Below are 18,473 nucleotides of genomic sequence, written 5' to 3'. Positions count from 1 at the left end.
GTGTTTTTCTCCATTTCTTTCCCTTTAATGATAAATCATTGATAAATAAAATGTGTGACATCAGTGAAAAAAAATGTTCAAAACCCAGTTCTACTATATTCTGATGGAGTGGCTGTATAAGAGCAGTTTAGAGTGATTTGAGATCTCTTAGCATAGCGATGGCTGAGGGGGAGATTCCATGCTGAGCCCCGCATTTCAGCATGCCACACGCTCCCCTTTCTTGGCTCAGCCATGCTCCATGGAGTAGATAAGGCGCCAGGTTCAAATTGCTAGATGCTACATTCAAATGTGTAGAAAATGCCAACACTTTGAAGAATAATTTGTGGAGGCCCTTTGACAATAAAATGCATGTCAGGAGCACCAGCACAGGAACAAGCTAGAGGAGATAAAATACAAAACAATTCCCTTCTTCCCGAGTAGCCGATGTTCTAAAGCTTCTGATTCCAGATCAGGTCCCATGGTAGCACAGAACATTATTGGACCAAGGAGGGGTTAACCTTAGCACCACGTTAGATTCTGCAATAAGGAATGTCGCACAAACCAGGGAAGGAAAAACACTTTTAAGAACTCTTTGGTTTTTTCTTTGATGTGGCTCTCACATTCATAAAAATATTTCCTGATATTTTCACTAATTTTTATTTTCAGGTATTTCAGACACCTTGATCCAAACTCCTCGGGAAAGGAATGAATGGGGCAATGGGGTGAGAAGGAAAAGAGACCAAGGTCACAAAGAGTTCATGACTTTCGGCATGGGTCCTCCAGGCCCATCAAATAAGCTAAATAAATTAAGCCCCATTGATGTGACATATTCAACATCCTACCCAGTCTGAATCTTGAGTACTGTTTAGTGCTTTGGGTACATTTTTGTTAATTGCATAAATTTTACAGAAACAGAAATATGCTAACTACCACTATTAATTAACCAGAGTTCTTTTCCATATGAAATTAATATTACAACATTACTTTTAGTATAATATACAAGTCATGTCACTAATAGGGTTGTATCACAATAGTAATTTTTAGGAATGAACACATGGTAAATATTTCAACTCCTACTTCCTTTTATACAATAGTAACATCTTGAAATATGTCATCTTTAAGAACATGACTGTTCTGTTCATTAAATTTGAATAGCGATCTTTGGGCCTATGTGATAAATGTTTTCTCCCATTTTGTGTCCATGGGAAAATGCTTACAGGCTGATGCAATACCGTGCACTCAGGCTAGCGCACAGGTTAACCTGTGGATGGATGCGCAATTTGAATGCATGTCCATAACTCCTTATGCAATAAAGGGATTACCGCACTCAAAACATTTGTCCAAACCAGCGCTTAGCTAATAGCGCTCATCACATGTAAATGCCATGTTGATGAGGCTATTAGCTATTCCCCCCTTATGTAAAAAATAAATGTGCATCTGATGCACACATTTTTATTCTCAAAAATTAACTCCCACCCTGCAGCTGTCATTAAGTCATGAGAAGCCCCAGAAGTTAACAGAAAAGCAGAAAATACTGCTTTTTTTAATATCATGGCGATATTAAGTTGAAGGAACCGAAAAAAGGAGTAATGTTAAAAAAAATAAATGTCTTGCTGGCAGTCAGGTTAGGAAACGGAAGTTCAATTAGTGAGCGTCCGTTTTCCTAACTTATGGCTGTGCACAGGTTAGGAAAATGGACGCATAAAATTAAGCGTTCATTTTCCTAAACTGTGTACAGTCACTTTTCCTGGGTGTCCGATGCCGAGGAGGCGCTAGGGATGCACAGTTTCCCCTAGCACCTCCTTTTTAATGTGCCCAGGAGAGGTGGATGGACGTGCATTAGGAACTGGGTGCTCAATCATGAGCGCCTGTTTTTCACGTGTCGATATTGCATCGGCCTGTGAGTGCATAGGGCCTAATGTGTCAAGGAAGCTTATGTATGCTCTTGCTTTCAGGTAATTCTGAAGAAGATGGAATGGAAAAGGCATAAAGACAGAGCGTCATCGCAGTTAGAATTCCAATCTTCCAGGTAAATCTCAACCCTAACTCAGAGTTGTCAGTCTCCAGTTCTAATCATGTATTTCACTGGATTATATATTCTTAGAAAATATTATTTTACTCTTTATAAAGGAAGCATTTAGAATTTCCTCCATTATACTCTATAATTCTCTGTTAAAGATGTCACAATTAGGAAGGTTAAGGACAAACGCAGGAAATAATGAACATCATCTTTATCTTCCGTGGTCTTCCCCCACTGCAGTTAAAGTCAATCAGTTCATCTCTGCTTTGGTAGGGGATGCATTGTCGATGCCCACAGAAGCCGCAGAATATGGGTGCATAGGTGCTGGTGCTGGCACAGTCTTGATACTCAAATCTGATGGAAGCTGAAGGAATGACTGTTGGGTGGCATCGTGCTCCTCTCTGGGGGGAAAAAAAACTATAGCGTTATGAAATGTGCAATGTTTCAATTATAAGCAGTCAAAAAGAAAACGAAAACATTTGTGTTTTTAATGGTAACAGTATTTTTACCCTCACATTTTTTCACAGAGTTGAGTTCAAACTAAACAAAGCATGATCAACTCAATGTTAATAATAATTTGATGACTAGAATTAGACCTACTGAAAACTATTAATGTTGACTTTTCGGTGCCAATAAAGTATTATTACTTGATATAGCACAGTTGGATGATTAGTAGCAAAGGCGTCATTTTTCAAAGAGATGTTGAGCAACTAACTGACTAAAATTAGGTTCTCAGCTGAAAATTCACTAAATCTAACTGGTCAAAAGTTAACCAATTAGATTCAAGACTGCTATTTGTGCAGCTGGAGTTGCCCACCTAAGCTTAGCCAGTTAGCATTAACTCCCCAAGTCATTAGCCCACCCCAGGAAAACACCTGTAATCAACTCTTCATTGACTTCTTAAATTTGTCCACCTTGTGAATTTAGGGAGGTTAAATCTGATTGTCCAGTGGGGGAAAAATGTTTAACAGCAGAGGTTTATCCAGCTAGCTCCCGAAGTTAGCCAGTTAAACATTTTGGAAATCCAGCAAACTGTTTAGACCATGAAATTATCCTGTTCAATTCATCATCATCAAGAGAATGGCAGTTGGCAATTTTGGCAAGAGAAAATAATCCTCCGATGCCTGATGTCAAACACTTTTTGAAGGAGTTAATAAACATGTGGATAAAGGTGAACCGGTAGATGTAGTGTATTTGGATTTTCAGAAGGCGTTTGACAAAGTCCCTCATGAGAGGCTTCTACGAAAATTAAAAAGACATGGGATAGGAGGCAATGTCCTTTCATAGATTACAAGCTGGTTAAAAGACAGGAAACATCCATATCCTTGTCTGTGTATGGAAGTAAGGTTTCAAGACGGAGCCAGGGGGTAGGTTGATGCTGTATTCGCAAGTAGTCTAGACGATTTTTATTATTGGGTAGTTTGGTTAGCCCACAGTTATAACATTATGGCAAAAGTTGTGTTCTGGTATGATTAACCTGTGTTTTCTACACTGGCGATGTGTAAGCTGTTATTGCTGATTTTTTCTGTCTACTTCTCTTTACTGTCTTACCATGCCCTGTCTAATTTGTATGCTTAAATACAATAAACATATTATACAAAAAAAAAAAAAAAGACAGGAAACAGAGAGTAGGATTAAATGGTCAATTTTCTCAGTGGAAAAGGATAAACAGTGGAGTGCCTCAGGGATCTGTACTTGGACCGATGCTTTTCAATATATATATAAATGATCTGGAAAGGAATACGAGTGAGATTATCAAATTTGCGGATGATACAAAATTGTTCAGAGTAGTTAAATCACAAGCAGACTGTGATACATTACAGGAGGACCTTGCAAGACTGGAAGATTGAGCATCCAAATGGCAGATGAAATTTAATGTGGACAAGTGCAAGGTGTTGCATATAGGAAAAAATAACCCTTGCTGTAGTTACACGATGTTAGGTTCCATATTAGGAGCTACCACCCAGGAAAAAGATCTAGGCATCATAGTGGATAATACTTTAAAATCGTCGGCTCAGTGTGCTGCAGCAGTCAAAACAGCAAATAGAATGTTAGGAATTATTAGGAAGGGAATGGTTAATAGAACGGAAAATGTCATAATGCCTCTGTATCGCTCCATGGTGAGACCGCACCTTGAATACTGTGTACAATTCTGGTTGCTGCATCTCAAAAAAGATATAGTTGCGATGGAGAAGGTACAGAGAAGGGCAAATGATAAAGGGGATGGAACAGCTCCCCTATGAGGAAAGGCTGAAGAGGTTAGGGCTGTTCAGCTTGGAGAAGAGACGGCTGAGGGGGGAATATGATAGAGATCTTTAAGATCATGAGAGGTCTTGAACGAGTAGATGTGACTCGGTTATTTACACTTTCGAATAATAGAAGGACTAGGGGGCATTCCATGAAGTTAGCAAGTAGTACATTTAAGACTAATCGGAGAAAATTCTTTTTCACTCAACACACAATAAAACTCTGGAATTTGTTGCCAGAGGATGTGGTTAGTGCAGTTAGTGTAGCTGGGTTCAAAAACGGTTTGGATAAGTTCTTGGAGGAAAAGTCCATTAATGGCTATTAATCAATTATACTTAGGGAATAGCCACTGCTATTAATTGCATCAGTAGCATGGGTTCTTCTTAGTGTTTGGGTAATTGCCAGGTTCTTGTGGCCTGGTTTTGGCCTCTGTTGGAAACAGGATGCTGGGCTTGATGGACCCTTGGTCTGACCCAGCATCGCAATTTCTTATGTTCTTATGATAATGCAGAAAATCAAAAGGAAAAATCTCCAGTCTTGCACAATTCAAAGGGAAAATTCATGACTTCATATGTTTTTCAACAAATTGCAGAACTGTACCTCGGCGAGCATGAAATTTTATTAATAACTGTAAAACTGTCAATGCTATTTGTTTTTTTTGTTTTGTTTTGTTTTTCTTTAAACGTTGCCAGTGTTACCGTCTTCGTGGTTCTCAAGGGACTGCACGGTCGTATCATGCACAGGCGGCTCTGATTCTCAAGTCGGCAGTGCTGGTTCTGGTTAGAAACACGGACAGAAATCCCCATCCCACAGCTGGTGGAACAAGCGCTCCACTCTGTGCCCCTTTCTTCACACATGCCAGCTGAGCCGTGGGATGCAGCCTCGTGTAACCTAGATGCTTCAGTGAAAAAAAAAAAAAAAAGAAGAAATGTATTCTCAAGGGAGCATAGAAACATCTTGTGCCACAGAAAGAATGCACATATTTCCCTGATGAGATAGAAATGAGGTACATATTTTTTTTTTAACTATTCCTCGCCTTAGTAAAGAATGCACGCATTTATGCTTTGCATATGTCAAATCTAAGCACAGTGTTGGTACCAACATATGTGAATTCCAAAGCTTATTAGGAGATTGCGAGACAGCTTTACCTAGGTATAAAAACAGATCTTAGTTGAGGGGGGGGGGGCAATAGTAAAAGCCATTTTCCATGGGCAGAACACTTGTGCCTGTGTAAATCACCGTTTTGAAAGTTGCTCGCCTTCGGTGTTGGTTAAAAGTACGCGCATTGTTCTGTCGCACACACATTGTGCTTTCACCCACCTTTGTCAGGTGTGGGGTTGCCAACTGGCTCCAGATTTCCAGGATAGATTGATCCAGTCCTGCTTTTACTCCCCTGCATGGAGGTACTTACAGTCTTACTTTTCTTAGGGAATGCAATAGGGAAATATGAATGAGTCCCAGCATGCAATGGGGTAAAACCAAGACTGGATCAACCTGTCTTGAAAATATGGAGCCAGCTGGCAACCTAAGTCAGGAGGCATTCCCCAGGGCACATTTAGTCCAGGGAGGTCCTTAGTAAGGTACAAAATGCAGATGCAAATACCATGGCAACTGGGCATGCACGGCAGTAATATCAAAGCCAAACTGCCCAAGTAATTGTGCTTTGATTATTTGGTGCAAACCCCGTGGATGAAAAGGTACTTAATTAAACTGACCTCACATGATGCCACAAAATTTTCGCCAATGCAGACAGTTTAATTATTGGCCCCAGTCATGACCATAAGTCATTGCTTCTCACGGGTGCAATGACTGCAGCGCATCATTCTGAGTCCCATATGTACATATTATACTGAGACAGACAGAAGCAAAGGAGATCTGTGCCTCTAAAGGTTTTGTTCATTCTGTATCTATAGGAAAAATGCTTAGTACACAGGCCTGTCTCTATGTTCATGGTGTTGCTGTACTGGTTCTGAATTAAAGAGCTCAACCAAATGATCAAAGCAACACACACACACATGAATCTCCATCCAGGTACACAAAACAAACTTACAGGCAAAAAATAGAATAAAATACATGCTTACCCATCACTGGCTCATTAGAGATCCTGTCCTCTTGTCCTTCACATATCCACTCCTGGCAGCACCTGCCTGGGATTTGCACTCGCTTGGGATGAGGGCAGTCCACGGTCGGTAACCGGACGTCCTCGCTGCAGAGAGGGACACAGGTCAGACCTCCGTCTGAGCACTGGCACTGGAATTTACAGCTGGGCTGGAAAACCTCACCCTCCTTGTAGATTTTCCCATTTAATTCGCATCCTCCAACCTCCTTAACTGAAAGGAGCATGAAAAAAGAGCACGTCACGTTTACAGGGCTCGTACGGCTTGTTTGGACTAGGCAGCACGGGGGAAAAGCCCAGGCCAAACAGCTTTGTTATTCAGTTATTCTTCTTAAAAGAATATCTTGATGAAGGCTAGTTTATCGCAACAAACCCAGAAAAATAACTCTAATGGAACAGAATCATCTTATTAAAACAGAAGAAGTAGAGAAATAGAAATTATTTCTTGCTGTTGCTGCAAACCTGTTTTTGCATGGTCTAATAGTATTGTATGGTGACCCATTAGACATGGAGGGGTAAATATTCAGCCACTGGGTGGCCAGCAAAGTTAGCCAGATAAACTTATCTAGCTTACTCTTCTATCTAAAAGTTAAAATTCTCTCAGGCAGACCTAAGGTTATACGCTAGCTTAGCTGAATAACACTCCACCCCCCAGAACACCCCCGGATCTCCTCTGATTTAGGGGGATATGTTGTTGTTTTTTTGGCTACAAATCTATTCAGCTAAGTCAAGGGATGGTCAAACTGATGGGATGTTCAAATTCTTAGTTTCATAAATTTACTTTTTGTATCCACAGTCATAACCACTAAAAATGGAGAGAATAACTACAGAATTCCAAAAGGTTAGCAGTAAAAGCAAATAAAAATAATCCTGACATAAACTAGACTTTGTACTCTGGCAGAAAAAAATTTGTGAAAATGGTCTCTGTCTGTTAATTTAAACGGGAAACTCTGGTTGAAACTGGAGAAAGAAATGACAGAATTCTCCCTGTCCGTGACATTCTCAGACACCTTGCTTCTTTTTCACATAGACCTGCTGAATGTTGTGGAACTGGTGTTTCACCACTGTCCCTGCCTTTTGCCCTGAAATTCTTCCAGATAAGGCCGTGGCAGATAGTTTCACAGATATATGTATTTTATGGAATATTCCTCCAAACTATTGAAACAATGAGGTTGTTGCCTTTCACGCATCCTTATCAGGGTGCCACAGAGGGAACATTTTACAAAACTATGCAGATTACTGCAAGCCCGTGGGTATTTTCACCTGAAGAACTTTGCACCGGCTCTCAAAGGGAAAGTACCCATGTATGTTCCCTGTGAGATTACACACTGGCAGGCCAATGCAATAAAAGCACGCAGTAAATTGAGCTCCTGTTTTCCAACACACACACAACCCCGATGCAATAGGTGAATGAGCTGCCATGCAAAAAAGGATGCGCTAGGGAAAATTGTGCATTCCTATAGTGCTCAAAAGCATCGGGCACCCAGGGGAGATGTGGCTGTGTGCCCGTTAGGAAAACAGGTGTTCAATACGAGCGTCCATTTTCTTGCCCTGCAATTTGATAAGCAAAGAGAGGAAACAAGATAAATATGGATACATGATGAAATATATATCATTTAGATTGAACCGTGATCGGATTCTATGAGTAACTGAGTTGATCCTGACGGAAATTTGTTCCCAAGGACGTGAACGTACTCTGGGCTGGATTTTCAAAGGGTTACGTGCGAAAATCCAGAGGATTTACGTGCGCCAGGCCTATTTTCAAAAGGCCCAGTGACGCAAGTAAAGCCCCGGGATGCATGTAAGTCCCGGGGATTTACTAAAGGGGCAATCCGGGGCAGGGCGTGGGCAGGGCGGAGTGGTCTGGGGGCGGGGCGGGTTAGAGGCCTTTAACACAGCGGCCATTTGGCGCTGTGCCGGGGATCGCGCGCCGACAGTCGGCCGGCGCACGCAACTTACTTCAGCCCCAGGGCTGAAGTAAGTTTAAAAACAAAAGAAAACAGTAGAAAAAGGAGGGGGGGGGGAGGGCAGGGGAGGTAGGAGAAGGGAAGGGAAGGTGGGGCAGGGGGATGGGGAACAGTGGAAGGCAGTGTAGCTTGGCGCGCACAAGGTGCTCAACTGTGCACCCCCTTGCGCATGCCGACCCCCGATTTTATAACATGAATGCGTACATGTGTGCCCGTGCACACCTTTTAAAATCTACCCCTTTGGTTTTTGCATTCTTCTAAAACAAGCAATGCAGATCTGGAGCTCTGCTTTCACGCCATCTCCTTCCAGTCCGTTCCTCTCTCGTTTCTCCAAGTGGTGGTCACATCATCGCAACAAAATAAAAATGTGGGCAAACATTGCTGCATGGTATTGAGAATATGCAGGAGCTGATGATCTTCCTGTTCTGGAAGGGTATTGGGGGGCTTTTTGCTGAAATGTTTATGATGTCGCTCCTCACTGGTCTTTCACATGACACTTTCCGCACTGACAAATTCATCGTACAGAGTTTTCTCTGTTGGCCTCCTTTCATGGCGAACTGGAGTACCACGCTGGCAAGGGCTGGCATGGACACCTTGCTAAGAGAGTGGTCATAAGAGAAGTTGGTATCTATCACTTGAGTATTTTTTTTTTTTGGCTCTAGCATAAAAAGTCACGCTGATTTCTCGGTCACAACTTGTGTTAGCGTTTAAGTTGAGCCAGACAGTTGGCAGAGGAACAAGGGTGGCCATTAGTTATTTGCAAAGAAAGGCCAGAATCCAAACACAATTTTTGATTTAAACAATCAATAATGTCCCCTTGACTCACGGTTTTACCAACCAGGCAGCCAGTAGGAGGAAGCAGAAAATCACCGCTCGGCTAACTGGCCCTTCACTCGTGGTATGACTTATGCCAGTTCCAGGACTGGCGTCAAATTTGCCAAGTTAACAGGGGTGCATTAGCCAAGCGGTAATTTTCTGCATGGGGGGGGGGGGGTAATAGTTAATAGCCTCATCTACATGGCATTTACACATGATGAGCGCTATTAGCTATGTGTGAGTTTTGACGCGCATTTTGAATGCGCCAATCCCCTTATTGCATCAGGGGTTAGCCTAGACGTCCAAAATGTGCATCCAATCGTTTGTTAAGCTGTGTGCTAGGCTGAGTGCACTTTATTGCATCAACCCCATAGTTTTAAAAATGCACTGCTACCTTGCACTGCTACCCTGCTACATGTGTAAAAGTAGGTGTGTTGTTGATCTCTGCGGGTACTTCAATGGGCTGGGCAATTTTCAGACAGTGGATTTACCCAGGTGAACAGCAATTTACATGGGCAAATGGCTTTTGAAAATTGCCATTATCAAACACTGCTTACCAATATGCAAACATCTTTAAGAATAAGCTGTATGAAAAAATGAAGTGTCAAATTAACAACACAATTAGCAGACTCATACGGAACATTGTATGACTGGTTGTTATGAAAGAAGGAAATCTATGCAGCTGATCCCTGAAGAAGGCAATACATTTGCCAAAACATTGGTCATGTTGGGCTTTTAAGAGCAGGAGCATAGCATTATAAGATTTTGTTTTGAAGTAGAGAAGGTAGGTCCCTTAGATACTATTGTGGAGTGATTATTGTTAGCGGAAAAGGTGGCTTGGCCAATGATTCGAGTTTTTATGTTGCCTACTGATATTGCCTGCAGCCCATAGAAGGGCAAGAGACAATGGACTAGCTTTCACAATACTAATAATATTCTGATACCAAGTTCTTTATGAGTCTGACAATAATGTTGTTCATTTGACATCACATTTTTTGATACGGTTTTGCCTACATAAGTTGTGCCATCTGTAATGTGAGGTCTGTCATCTAGGGGATGCCCCAGGAACTAGCGGCTTAACGTCTGGAGAAGCAAATCCAGGCAGATGACAGTAAAAATGAATGTCTTCCACCTATGCCAACCACCTTACCTTCAGGTTGAGGCCTCAGGTGCTGGTGGCCAATGAGGCATGAGAAACGGGTGTAGCCCCCAATACAAATCAGGAGCAAAAAGCCTGGAAGCCATAAATAGCAGGAATGCTGAAAGCAGAAACCGAAGATGAAGAAGTCTTCTGGATTCAGGTAACCAGGATGGAGCCAGAGTACGAGGAGCAAGCTCTAGCAACCAACTGACATCTAGGCAGAAAACAAGATGGCTACTGGAGAACATGAGGGGTACAAAGGTGAGAGGACTGGATAGATAAACCAAGCAGCTTATAGCACCATGTGCAGGTCAGGGGTGAAGTCAGCAACGGATTCTCTACGCATCGATTCCAGTGGGGAAGCTCTGAATTGTGTTTCAGAATATACCTAAACTGAGAAATTCTGAAACATGAATTAGTAGAGTGAGGAGAGTACCTATTCCCCTGGAAACTATTTAATACCTTGCCAGTCCTGAACGTGCCAACCAGAAACCTGTATGTGTTGGTCTTTTCCCACCAATTATTTTACTGATTTGGTCTTCCCTCACACAGGGGTGCTGGGATATTTTGTGAGATCATACTCCGTTATTCTTACCCCGAAAGAACACGTTACTTCCGAGAAGTGGAACAGTACAGGAAATGAACCTTTGCTGTTGCCATTCGGTTTGTGCATGTTAAGAGCTCACCACATTCTAGAAGAGCAGCTTCTGCAATTAACCAGCTGAATGGCTGAGGATGGTGGGGGTTGTGCATAAATAGAGATATCTTCAGAGTGCGTGGAGAAGAAATGAACATGTGGTATTATAATACCTGCTCCTAATTACTATGTATAGGTTGATACTGGAAAAGAGATGATTCGTGAGTCAAAGGTTGATGGCTTCCTGGCTGTGAGTCACCATGTACGTTTTGAAAAAGATGCAGTTAGGGCTTTCTGACTTATTAAGGCTTGCTTTACAGACGTCGTAACAAACTTTTATTTGCTAGGGATGTGCATTAGATATAAATGAATGGCACATCCAAATTTAAAAAAAAAAAGCCATTTTTTGTTCATTGTGAATGGAACAAACTGAAAATGGCCCTGCTTGAAAATATCAAAAAATGTTCAGATATTTTTTTTCTCGTTTCAAAAAAAGAAATGGTCTCCCCAGCCCCCTCACCACTGCTTCCCGGGGCTTCCCAAGGGCCTTCCCGATCTTCCGTCTGCCACAGAAAGCTGCAGGGCCTGGTCCTACCTGCCTTGGCTGAACCAAGCCCAGTCAGGGGCTCTTTAGACCCATCCATCTGCCCTCCTATCCCTTAGAAACGTGTTGGAGCCAGGGACCATCTCCAGGATGAGGCAGGACAATGCCCATTTACTCCGGCCCTGCCACAAATCCTTTTAAAAATGGCGCTAGCCAGCCCTCAGACAGGTGGCCATGTGACATTACAACGGTGCCAGTCTGCGGGCCTACCAGTGCCGTTTTGTATTGGTTTTGTGCCATGATGGGAGTGAGTGGTCATCACTCCTGCCCTTTCTTCAGCATGGACCACTACAGAAGGGAAAAGTGGGGACTAGGAAGACCCCTGCCCCCGGCACATTTCTTGGGGGTGGAAAGAGGTTGGGTGGACCTGGGAAGGCACTAGCTGGGCTCAGTTCAGCCCAGTCAGGCAGGTCCCGAGCCTGCAGCTTTCTTTCAGGGGCAGAAAGGGGTATGGCAGGGGCCCTCGCTGGACTTCGCTCAGCCCAAGGGAGTAGATCCAGGCCCTGAAGCTTGCTTGGGGGACCGGAAGGGGGTTGGAGAGCCTTGGGACGGCCTCATTTAATTGGTTGTTTACTTTGGGGAGGGGCTTGTATTTGTAATGTTTATTAAAGCTTCAGGAAATGAACCAGTTCCAAATAAGAACTGAAAAACGATAACTCCTCCCCCGCCCAGAAATGGATTGAAACAACATTTGTTTTGGCCTGCGCACTCCTACTATTTGCAGTTCAGAATCTCTTTCGCTGATTTCTCCTTAGGAAGTGTTGTACAAGAGACTGGGGTAGGCTTAGCCTTCCTAAGTGTGCAATGGAGCCTGCAGGGAGGCAGGAATTTCGCAGCACTGCATCCTTTTTTTTACCCTCCTCTGCCTCTCCTGGTATAACACGGTGCCTGAAGCAGCAGCAGCTGCAGATGTGGAGTCAGTCCTGCCAGCACCACGTGCTGAAGACTCTCTGAGCCTGTTGGTACCACACAAGCATTTTTAAAACTCAGGGGCTGGCTGTTCTAATATTGCAATGCACAAGATTACCACAGCTGCCTGTAAGAGTTGGAAATGCCAGTCTCTGGGCCAGCAGCACTACTTTCAGAGGAGCATGCTCCTGTCCCCTTTCATCTTGGGGAGCCCTTGGATGGGGGGTAAATGGGGACCAGGGAAGTCCCCAGCCCTGGGGGGAATCAGAGGAACCCAAGGTAGCCCCAGTTGGGCTCAGTTCAACCCAGCTGGAGAGGCCTAGGCCCTGCTGCTTTCTTGGGGGATAAGAGAGGGGGGTTGAAGGACCTCAGGGCAGCCATTAAAAAAAATATATATATATATCTCGAAGGTGTTCGGGCATTTTCATGCAAGGCCATTCAGAACAAACCAAAAATGCCCTTTTTCAATTCAGATGCCGCATTCACTTAAAACAAATGCACCTTCCCCATTACAAAAACTGGCCTTCCTCCCCATTTCCATGCCCTGTCTGCAGTAGGAGATTTTAACTCACTTGTGACTTCTCGCGTATGAACGTGAGATCTATTTCTTCCTGGGAGTTGTAAGGTAGTTTCTCTGTGCTCAGAAGGCATCCACGGAATGCACAAGGGCTAAGAGCTAAGCCTGTTGGTGAGCTGCCAGGAGGCAGAGGGCATGAAAGGACAGCCGGGAAGGCTGACAGCTAGATCAGGCAACTGATAAGTGGAGGAGTGAGAGGCAAAATCTTGATGGCATTTACAATTTCTCTTCTGGTTTCATTGTGGAGAAATGAACCTCTAGCTCGCTTTCTTCCTAGATATTGGCTCTGTATCGCCCTCCCTTCGGTCATGGAGTGTTTCAGTAAAGTATAATGAGCTGAGCCTTCTTAATTTAATTGCAGTATGAGCTCCGCAGATACTGCAGATTTGGAGCTTAGTGGATGCTTGGAATAGTTTGCCAGCGGGTGGTAATAAATCAGAACGGGGAAATCAAGAATGGTGGGATAGCTACAGAAAATAGTGGTGAAGGTGAGAGAAGACCATGACTAGTGATTGAGGAGGGTCTGAGAGGCACAGCAGGTAGGGGGGGGGGGGGGGTTAATTGGGCCAAGAATCAGCCAACAGTTTCTTTGTTACCAGAAGTCATGTGAAACAGTATATGGGAAACAAAAGGTTTCCAAAATTCTCCGCAATGCTTTCACTACAAAATATATAACCACACTTATTTTATTACCATATTGTAACCGCAACATGAAGACTTAAGTCTGAGCAGTAGTCTACCATCTGTGAAAGTTACATGCAAATGCAGGCAATAATACCATTTCCATTTTACAATACACACTTTCCTCATGAAAATGTCTTTTTTTGCCTCAAATTACTAGCCTTAGTCATCAGGTGCAAAATAGTTTTAAGACCAATTTATTTTCTTATCTTAATAAGCATTAACGAAAAAAGAAAATGCCAGAAGGTTCATTAGCAGGTTACCCACATCCTGAATAGTCATTGGATAGATAGTGTGCTCACAGTTACAAGCTCCTCTTCTCCCTACGTAGCCGGCAGAGTAATCGCAGAAGAGTCCCTGACTGTGATCACACACATGGACTTGATTGCAGGCTTCCCCAAGTCGCCGCGCGCATATCCGGCAACAACCGCAGCCATCCATTACAAGTGGGACACCGGGAGGGCAGCGCTGAGGGATCCATGGGCAGTAACAGGGAGTTCGGCAAAGCTGGGCACGTAGCTAGAAAAACAAAACCATTTCCATTTTTTTTTAAAGTATTGGTGGCGGCCAACCTGCAAGAGGAGCCGGACGGACAGCCCTGGCATGAGCGAGCTGCCCGTGTTTCATAAACTGCATTTTGAACTGAGTTGTGACACATCCTGGAAGCATTTGCTCATCTAGATTGGGATGCAGCCTGCATCCCTCCTGCTAGAATTAGTCATTCCCTCATGGAAATTCTACCCAAAGCCATTTTTCATCAATAGACTGTTCCCAGATGGTGGTGCTGATTGGTTCCTTGGTTTGGCGCAAAACTTTGACATTCCCTGACATTTCCACTATATTGTAACATAAACTGATTAATTGTTTCTGCATAATGCATTCACTCAGGCACAGCCTTCTCTGAATCATTGGGTCAACTGAGCTTTCCTTGAAAGGTAAACGAGTGAGGGCTGCTGGAAGCTAGGAATATTTAATATTTTTATCAAAAGTACATTACAGAGTTGGGATTTGATGGCTGTGAATGGATTTACTGTTGATTCAGACCAAAGATCCATTGAGCCCAGTATCCTGCCTTCAACAGTGGCCAGTTCAGGTCACTATGAAGATCCTAGCAAATGCAAAAGAATAAATCCATTTCTTGTTGCTCATTCCCAGGAAAAATCAGTGGCTTTCTCAAGTTTGCCTGGCTAACAATTGTTTATGGATTTTTTTCTCTAGGAACCTGTCCATTAGGGATGTGAATAGTTTTTGAACGATTAAAATTATCGTCAGATAATTTTTAAATCGTCCAAAATCGTTAGAGTGCAGATACAATACAAATGCCCCCGATTTATCGTCAGGGGCATTTGTATTGTATCGTTAAATAGGGCGCGAGAAAACCGGCACACCAAAAAAACCCTAAAACCCACCCTGAACCTTTAAAAGAAATCCCCCACCCTCCTGAACCTCCCCCAAAATGTTTTACATTAGCTGGGGTCCAGTGGGGGGGTCCCGACGCAATCTCCCTCTCTCTCTAGTCACGACTGCGTTGAGAAATGGCGCCGGTGGCCCTTTGTCCTTATCATGTGACAGGGCAAAGGTAGCGCCGGCGCCATTTTGTTTCCTGGCTCCCGACATCACGCCTGCTGGAGATCGCCCCCGGACCCCCGCTGGACCCCCAGGGACTTTTGGCCAGCTTGGGGGGGACCTCCTGACCCCCACAAGACTTGCCAAAAGTCCAGCGGGGGTCCGGGAGCGACCTCCTGCACGCGGGCCGTATTGCCAATCTTCAATATGGTGCCGGCGCTACCTTTGCCCTCACTATGTCATACGGGCGACCGTATGCTTGCTATTGGACGCGCGTTTTCCCTTACCCCTTATTCAGTAAGGGGAGGAAAACGCGCATCCAACCCGCGGCACCTAATAGCGCCCTCAACATGCAAATGCAGTTGATGGCCCTATTAGGATACAGAAAGTAAAATGTGCAGCCAAGCCGCACATTTTACTTTCAGAAATTAGCGCCGACCTTTGGGTCGGCGCTAATTTCTTCCAGCACCGAGAAAGTGCACAGAAAAGCAGTAAAAACTGCTTTTCTGTGCACCCTCTGACTTAATATCATAGCGATATTAAGTCGGAGGTCCCGAAGAGTAAAAAAAGTAAAAAAAAAAAAAATTTGAATTCGGCCCGCGGCTGTCGGGCCGAAAACCGGACACTCAATTTTGCCGGCGTCCGGTTTCCAAGCCCGTGGCTGTCAGCGGGCTCGAGAACCGACGCCGGCAAAATTGAGCGTCGGCTGTCAAACCCGCTGACAGCTGCCGCTCCTGTCAAAAAGGAGGCGCTAGGGACGCGCTAGTGTCCCTAGTGCCTCCTTTTACCCGGATCTACCGCCGGACCTAATTTAAATACTGAATCGCCGGTGCGCGCACCGGGAGAGCGCCTGCAGACTTTACTGTATCAGCCCGTATGATAGGGTGTCCAGAACCGCACACAATTCTCAAAGTGCAATTGCACCATGGATTTATAGATGGGGGCGACTAAAATGATAAAGAAGATGGAATGTGTTCCCTACGAGGAAAGGCTAAAGAGGTTAGCGCTGTTCAGCTTGGAGAAGAAATGGCTGAGGGGAATATGATAGATATTTAGAAAATGAGTAAATGTGAATTGATTATTTACTCTTTCAGATAATACAAGGACTTGGGGGACACTCCATGAAGTTAGCATGTAGCACATTTAAAACAAATTGGAGAAAATTATTTTTCACTTAAAGCAGTTAAGCTCTGGAATTCATTGCCAGAGGATGTGGTTAAGGCAGTTAGTGTTACTACATTTAAAAAAGGTCCATAAACTGCTCTTGATCAAGTTGACTTAGGGAATAGTCACTACTTTTTACTGGCATTGGTAGCATAGGATTTATTTGCTGTTTGGGTACTTGCCAGGTACTTCTAACCTAGACTGGCCACTATTGGATGCGGAGCTTGATGGACCCTCAGTCTGACCCAGTATGGCGATTTCTTATGTTCTTAATACAGAGGTACTATGATATTCTCCATTCCTTTCCAAATAATTCCTAACATTCCACTAGCTATTTTGACCACCGTCACACACTGAGCTGAAGATTTAAATTTATTGTCCACAATAACTCCAAAAATTGTTTCTTGGGTGGTAACACCTAATATGGAATCCAGCATTGCAAGATAATTAATGATAATGTTTACAATATCAGTAGATGAAGATGTAGACCATACTGTAACTCTGTCCAAGTTTCACATCATTTTTCCAGTGCTGAATATGATACTCAGTTTCATGACCGAACCTCCATTCACTTCTGTCCATGATCATGCACATTAGCATCAGTGGTACACAACACCTGCCACAGGCATCACCATTACTAGAGCCAGTCACTGCTGGGATGAATCGTGATGCTGCAGCAGAAGCAGAGATAAGGAGGAATGGTGGCTATCACCACTTTAGTCCTCGAATTCTCCTCCTTTCACATTCCATGAGCTCCTAAATATTCAAGGATGTTTTTTCATTTCTAGCATTGTCCCCCCTCTACTTCTTGGCTATCTGGCTGCACATAATTTTTTCGATATAGCTGAGCAAGATCCCTGAACTCCAGGAGTTAGTCTCTTTTGTGGAAAGGTTGCAGTTATATTACACCACCCAGCATGCTTCCAACAAAGGAAAATGTGAAGTTCCTAGCTCACATGCTGTGGATTGATTTTTAATTTGAAACATGGAATTCTTTTTCTCGCATGCCTTGTCTCACAGTCTCAGTTTCCTGCTTTTGAAGCTACAGGATGTTAGACAAACTGCAAAGAAAAAGGTCAATTCAACAGATCTTCTTTGAGAATTCGTGTTGTCTGAGCAGTCCTACCATTAATGCAAACTTATGATCTTGTTACTTCAGTGTGTCTAGAGATATATGCTGTAAAGCTTTCTTTTATGTGCTTCATAGAGAACATCTGGTGAAATGCTGAATCTTAAAGAAGCTTCAGTGAATTGAGAGTCTGTATAGAAGATTACTCTGTGTCAGACTATAAGGATGATTGTATCTGTATTTTCTAATAGCACATAAACATTTGACAACTGCAATGTGCAGTAGCTAAATTAATTTCATATATTTCAAATATATACATTACTTAATGCTTACATTAATCTGGAAGCTGAACTATAGACATTTCAAGAGCTTGGGTTCAGAAGTGTTTAAAGCTTCTAGCACGGGGAAATTAATATTTATTTGCATCCAGTAATTTTGCAACAGAAATGAATACAATTGGATGAAACCCCACCAGAAATCCTTACCTCTGTTAGAAGGCAGAGAAGAAAGAAGCAGCAGTTTAGCTTCTTTTCTGGCTGAAGTTTCATGCCTTCCTCCTCTGTAGAGCTTCACAGGTCATTACTCTGCCAAGGTTTCAGGTGGCTGTGTGTTTGCACTTTGCAGATGCTCGGGATAAGAGCTTGCTGGTGTTTATAGTCTCGCTGCTAGGATGTCCCTCACAGACTGCAGTACAAACACGAGCAGAGCTGGACGTGCATCAAGAATTTTTCCAGTTCCCTATTCCAGCTGGCTTCTCCCCTCACCTCAAGGTGAGAAGGCAGAACCCATTGAGAAAACAAATGAAAGGAGATTCTTGGCCATAGCAGGCGAGTTGTGTAAAATAAAGCCTTATGGGAACTTGAAAAGGGAAAACAACAAGGCTGTGTCTTTCCAGTCCCATCCCCATAACAGTACCTACCAAAATTTATTGTCAAATATATTCTCAGTCAGCAGCGTAAACTGTTTTATTTGTTTTGACC

At 43.4% G+C, this 18,473-nt stretch overlaps 1 protein-coding gene across 1 annotated transcript; it reads right to left on the bottom strand.

Moving 5' to 3' along the window:
* Positions 1-620: 620 nt before the first annotated feature.
* On the bottom strand, positions 621-18,199 carry CCN5 (cellular communication network factor 5). The gene is made up of 5 exons (XM_029611532.1): positions 17,979-18,199; positions 13,997-14,213; positions 6,328-6,576; positions 4,945-5,144; positions 621-2,400 (listed from the first exon to the last, which is right to left on the bottom strand). The coding sequence occupies exons 1-5, from the start codon at positions 18,039-18,041 to the stop codon at positions 2,176-2,178; spliced, it is 954 nt and encodes a 317-aa protein (XP_029467392.1). The 5' UTR covers positions 18,042-18,199; the 3' UTR covers positions 621-2,175.
* Positions 18,200-18,473: the final 274 nt, after the last annotated feature.

The sequence above is a fragment of the Rhinatrema bivittatum genome, chromosome 8 (assembly GCF_901001135.1).
Source record: "Rhinatrema bivittatum chromosome 8, aRhiBiv1.1, whole genome shotgun sequence".
Taxonomy (NCBI): Eukaryota; Metazoa; Chordata; class Amphibia; order Gymnophiona; family Rhinatrematidae; genus Rhinatrema; species Rhinatrema bivittatum.
Note: the sequence above shows the minus strand (reverse complement) of the source record. Positions and strands in the feature narration are given on the sequence as shown.

Bases quoted from the DNA above. Each gene is read 5' to 3' on its own strand.
- CCN5 (XM_029611532.1), bottom strand. From the start codon at position 18,041: ATGAAACTTCAGCCAGAAAAGAAGCTAAACTGCTGCTTCTTTCTTCTC. The intron at 6,577-13,996 runs GTGAGCACACTA...TGCTCCTTTCAG, and splicing joins GAGAAGAGGAGCTTGTAACT to TTAAGGAGGTTGGAGGATGC. The intron at 2,401-4,944 runs GTAACACTGGCA...TTTTCCCCCCAG, and splicing joins CCTTGAGAACCACGAAGACG to AGAGGAGCACGATGCCACCC.